At 49.2% G+C, this 6,000-nt stretch overlaps 1 protein-coding gene across 1 annotated transcript in view; it reads left to right on the forward strand.

Annotated features, from left to right (window-relative positions):
- The window catches only part of aldh8a1 (aldehyde dehydrogenase 8 family, member A1), a 28,136-nt gene that overhangs the window by 21,787 nt on the left and 349 nt on the right, over positions 1-6,000 (forward strand). The window contains exons 6-7 of the mRNA XM_042301116.1: positions 924-1,085; positions 5,732-6,000. The exon at positions 5,732-6,000 is cut by the window's right edge and continues 349 nt beyond it. Coding sequence (XP_042157050.1) covers positions 924-1,085; positions 5,732-6,000 — 431 coding nt within the window. The remainder of the gene's footprint in view (positions 1-923; positions 1,086-5,731) is intronic.

The following is a 6,000-nucleotide window of genomic DNA, read 5'->3' on the forward strand; positions in this document are numbered from 1 at the left end:
CATTTTTGCTAGCTGACAGTAAGGTGACCTACTTCCTCTTCCTCCCCCTCTTCCTCCTCTTCCTCCTCTTCTTCCTCCTCCTCATCCTCCTCATCCTCATCCTCCTCCTCATCCTCCTCCTCCTCTTCATCCTCCTCCTCCTCTTCATCCTCCTCCTCCTCCTCATCCTCCTCCCCCTCTTCCTCCTCTTCCTCTTCTTCTTCTTCATCTTCTTCCTCCTCCTCATCCTCCTCCTCATCCTCCTCATCCTCCTCCTCATCCTCCTCTTCATCCTCCTCCTCCTCCTCTTCATCCTCCTCCTCCTCTTCATCCTCCTCCTCCTCCTCTTCATCCTCTTCCTCTTCTTCTTCTCCTCCTCCTCCTCCTCCTCCCCCCTCTTCCTCCTCATCCTCCTCCCCCTCTTCCTCCTCTTCCTCTTCTTCTTCCTCATCCTCTTCCTCCTCCTCATCCTCCTCCTCATCCTCCTCCTCATCCTCCTCCTCCTCTTCATCCTCCTCCTCCTCCTCTTCCTCATCCTCCTCCTCCTCTTCATCCTCCTCCTCCTTCTCTTCATCCTCCTCCTCCTCCTCCTCTTCATCCTCCTCCTCCTCCTCTTCATCCTCTTCCTCTTCTTCTTCCTCCTCCTCCTCCTCCCCCTCTTCCTCCTCTTCCTCTTCTTCCTCCTCATCTCTTCTTCTTCCTCATCCTCCTCCTCATCCTCCTCATCCTCCTCCCCCTCTTCCTCCTCCCCCTCTTCCTCCTCCTCCCCCTCTTCCTCCTCCTCTTCCCCTCTTCCTCTTCCTCCTCCTCCCCCTCTTCCTCCTCTTCCTCCTCCTCTTCCTCCTCCTCTTCCTCCTCTTCTTCCTCCTCTACCTCCTCCTCTTCCTCCTCCTCTTCCTCCTCATCCTCCTCCCCCTCCCCCTCCTCCTCCTCCTCCTCACCAGGGTGAGATCTGTCTGTGCACCAGTAGGATCTACGTAGAGAGGAGTATTTACCCAGAGTTCCTGAAGAGGTTTGTGGCGGCCGCGCGGGAATGGAAAACTGGTGCTCCCTCCGACCCCGACAACAACAACGGAGCTCTGGTCAGCAGGGAACACCTGGAGAAGGTATGACGTCACATAATAAATCAAATCAAATCAAATCAAAATCAAATAATATACAGGGTATTAACAGTGTTTCCCCTAGGATTTAGTTTCTGGTGGGATGGAGTTTTGGCCTGCCTTGTGACATCACCAATAAGATGGAGGACCAAACCTCTCTGCCAGTAGCAGCTAGTTTTCAGGTTTCCTCTCCCCACTAAGTTACAGTCCTGGCAGAAGCCTTGTTCTTTGATTTTTTTTTTGACCATTTTAATTGAAAACAATCACAGTAAGGTAGTTAATTATTACCCAGAAATGATTTGACATTGAGAAGGGAAAAATAGCTGCATTGGACCTTAAAGCTAATTTAAAACTCATTTAAAACTAATTTAAAACGAATTTCCTGCAATTCCACACACTTTCCCCTTGGGCAGAGAGAAAATGTGTGGTTTTAAAGTCACTTTTAAAAGTGAATATTCCGTTAACTCTGTAACCCAAATAATGTTGTTGACTCATCCTATACTCGTATTTGTGGCCAAAGCATACATTAAAGAACAAAAAATGTTTACTTCAACAATCCTCCATCCCACCTCAATCTCACCTCAATCCCACCTCAATCTCACCTCAATCCCACCTCAATCCCACCTCAATCCCACCTCAATCCCACCTCAATCTCACCTCAATCCCACCTCAATCCCACCTCAATCTCACCTCAATCTCACCTCAATCCCACCTCAATCCCACCTCAATCCCACCTCAATCTCACCTCAATCCCACCTCAATCCCACCTCAATCCCACCTCAATCTCACCTCAATCTCACCTCAATCCCACCTCAATCCCACCTCAATCTCACCTCAATCCCACCTCAATCCCACCTCAATCCCACCTCAATCTCACCTCAATCTCACCTCAATCCCACCTCAATCCCACCTCAATCTCACCTCAATCCCACCTCAATCCCACCTCAATCCCACCTCAATCCCACCTCAATCCCACCTCAATCCCACCTCAATCCCACCTCAATCTCACCTCAATCCCACCTCAATCCCACCTCAATCCCACCTCAATCCCACCTCAATCCCACCTCAATCCCACCTCAATCCCACCTCCATCCCACCTCAATCTCACCTCAATCCCACCTCAATCCCACCTCAATCCCACCTCAATCCCACCTCAATCCCACCTCAATCCCACCTCAATCCCACCTCAATCTCACCTCAATCCCACCTCAATCCCACCTCAATCTCACCTCAATCCCACCTCAATCCCACCTCAATCCCACCTCAATCCCACCTCCCAATCCCACCTCAATCCCACCTCAATCCCACCTCAATCCCACCTCAATCTCACCTCAATCCCACCTCAATCCCACCTCAATCCCACCTCAATCCCACCTCAATCTCACCTCAATCCCACCTCAATCCCACCTCAATCTCACCTCAATCTCACCTCAATCTCACCTCAATCCCACCTCAATCTCACCTCAATCCCACCTCAATCCCACCTCAATCTCACCTCATTCCCACCTCAATCTCACCTCAATCCCACCTCAATCCCACCTCAATCCCACCTCAATCCCACCTCAATCTCACCTCAATCCCACCTCAATCCCACCTCAATCCCACCTCAATCTCACCTCAATCTCACCTCAATCCCACCTCAATCCCACCTCAATCCCACCTCAATCCCACCTCAATCTCACCTCAATCCCACCTCAATCCCACCTCAATCCCACCTCAATCCCACCTCAATCCCACCTCAATCCCACCTCAATCTCACCTCAATCCCACCTCAATCCCACCTCAATCTTGTATCTCAAACAGACCGTTTTGAAAAATGCTGTCTATTTCCTAGAGTATGATGTCATACTTCTGAGGAGGATGAGCTGGCCAATCAGCGGTCTAGAGGGGGATGAGCTGGCCAATCAGCGGTCTAGAGGGGGATGAGCTGGCCAATCAGCGGTCTAGAGGGGGATGAGCTGGCCAATCAGCGGTCTACTAGAGGAGGATGAGCTGGCCAATCAATGGTCTAGAAGGGGATGATGGCTAATGCCATGGCTATTGCTGTGTTCTTATGCTATCTGAGTGACTCAAACATTATAACCAAAATCAAAATCGTTGTTACTTCTCCCCGACTGTCTGGATTTTATTCTGTTAGTTCTCGAAGATCATGTTATTAAAAATCATTATCTACATACTTCACATCAGGAAATCAGTCAATTGGGGAAATAAAGGTATTAGGCCCTAATCTATTGATGGGAATACAGATGTGCATCTGTTGGTCACAAGATATCGTAAAAAAATGTTTTGGGGGCGTGGATTAGAAAACCAGTCAGTATGTGGTGTGACCACCATTTGCCTCATGCAGCGTGACACATCTCCTTCACACAGAGTTGATCAGGCTGTTGATTGTGGCCTGTGAAATGTTGTCCCACTACCTCTTCAATGGCTGTGTGAAGTTGCTGGATATTGGCGGGAACTGGAACGCACTGTTGTACACAACAATCCAGAGCATCCCAAACATGCTCAATGGGTGACATGTCTGGTGAGCATGCAGGCCATGGAAGAACTGGGACATTTTCAGCTTCCAGGAATTGTGTACAGATCCTTGCGACATGGGGCAGTGCATTATCATGCTGAAACATGAGGTGATGACGGCGGATGAATGACACGAGAAAGGGCCTCGGGATCTCATCACGGTATCTCTGTGTATTTAAATTTGTTCCTGAAATTGAGAGAAATAAGCATATATACAGTGGGGAGAACAAGTATTTGATACACTGCTGACCCTGGCCCAAGGAGACGCACTGGAGACCAGATGCGCTGAGCCGGCTTCATGGCACCTGGCTCTAGCCCGGCCGATACGAGGCGCTGCTCACTGGGGACACCGTGCTCCTCACGGCATAACACGGTGCCTGCCCGGTCCCTCTCTCTCCACGGTAAGCATGGGAAGTTGGCGCAGTTCTCCTACCTGACTTCGCCATACTCCCCGTGTGCCCCCCCAATACATTTTTGTGGCTGCCTCTCGTCCCAGCCGCGCTGCCGTGCTGCCTCCTCATACCACCGCCGCTCAGCTTTCGCTGCCTCCAGCTCTGCTTTGGGGCGGCGATATTCTCCAGCCTGAGCCCAGGGCCCAGTCCTTCTCCTTTCATAATCTCCTCCCACGTCTAGGAGTCTTGAGATTTCGGCCGCTGCTGCTGCTGCCCGTTATCACACTGCTTGGTCCTTTGGGTGAGAGAGGAGGACCAAGGTGCAGCGTGGTGAGTATTCATATTCTCCTTTAATGAAAACGAAGACTCGAACAAAACACAACAAAACACGAGAACGAAACGAAAACAGTCCTGAACGGTGAATTACAAACACAGAACAGAAAATAAACACCTACGAAACACAGGTGGGAAAAGGCTACCTAAATATGGTTCTCAATCAGAGACAACGAACGACACCTGCCGCTGATTGAGAACCATACCAGGCCAAACACATAAACACAACATAGAAAACGGAACATAGACAAACCCACCCAACTCACACCCTGACCAACCTAAAACCAACCTAAAACAAAGACATAACAAAGGAACTAAGGTCAGAACGAGCCTGTAATCGAACCCGCAAATGCTGATGCTCCAGATACTCAACTAGTCTAAAGAAGGCCAGTTTTATTGCTTCTTTAATCAGGACAACAGTTTTCAGCTGTGCCAACATAATTGCAAAATGGTTTTCTAATGATCAATTAGCCTTTTAAAATGATAAACTTGTATTAGCTAACACAACGTGCCATTGGAACACAGGAGTGATGGTTGCTGATAATGGGCCTCTGTACACCTATGTAGATATTCCATTAAAAATCAGCCGTTTCCAGCTACAATAGTCATTTACAACATTAACAATGTCTACACTGTGTTTCTGATCAATTTGACGTTATTTTAATGGACAAAAAAAATGCTTTTCTTTCAAAAACAGGGACATTTCTAAGTGACCCCAAACTTCTCAACGTTAGTGTATATATCATGTTTTTTGGAGTGGCTGCCTTGATTTAAATAGGGATGTTACAGGAATCTCTAGGACTAGTGGTGAAATCTGTCTTTCCATCCACGCATGTTATTTACCTTGGCAGCCCCCCATCTAGGTTACGTAGCTTCCTGACCCTGGTCTGTGTTATGGTTATATTAACATATACACCTGTCTAACCTGTCCCTCCCCCATCCAGGTACGTAGCTTCCTGACCCTGGTCTGTGTTATGGTTATATTAACATATACACCTGTCTAACCTGTCCCTCCCCCATCCAGGTACGTAGCTTCGTGACCCTGGTCTGTGTTATGGTTATATTAACATATACACCTGTCTAACCTGTCCCTCCCCCATCCAGGTACGTAGCTTCCTGACCCTGGTCTGTGTTATGGTTATATTAACATATACACCTGTCTAACCTGTCCCTCCAGGTACGTAGCTTCGTGACCCTGGTCTGTGTTATGGTTATATTAACATATACACCTGTCTAACCTGTCCCTCCCCCATCCAGATACGTAGCTTCCTGACCCTGGTCTGTGTTACTGTTATATTAACATATACACCTGTCTAACCTGTCCCTCCCCCATCCAGGTACGTAGCTTCCTGACCCTGGTCTGTGTTATGGTTATATTAACATATACACCTGTCTAACCTGTCCCTCCAGGTGCGTAGCTTCGTGACCCTGGCTCGGTCGGAGGGTGCCACGGTGCTGTGTGGGGAGGGCGAGGACCCGCTGGTGCTCCCGCAACGTAACACCAGCGGCTACTTCATGCGTCCCACCGTCATCGCCGGCGTAGCTGAGTCGTCCCGTGTGATGCAAGACGAGATCTTCGGCCCCGTCGTCTGCGTCAACCCCTTCGACGGTGAAGACGATGCTGTCGCTAAGGGCAACGGGGTACGCTACGGCCTGGCGGCGACTGTGTGGACGCGTGA

This window comes from Oncorhynchus tshawytscha, linkage group LG18, assembly GCF_018296145.1.
Source record: "Oncorhynchus tshawytscha isolate Ot180627B linkage group LG18, Otsh_v2.0, whole genome shotgun sequence".
Taxonomy (NCBI): domain Eukaryota; kingdom Metazoa; phylum Chordata; class Actinopteri; order Salmoniformes; family Salmonidae; genus Oncorhynchus; species Oncorhynchus tshawytscha.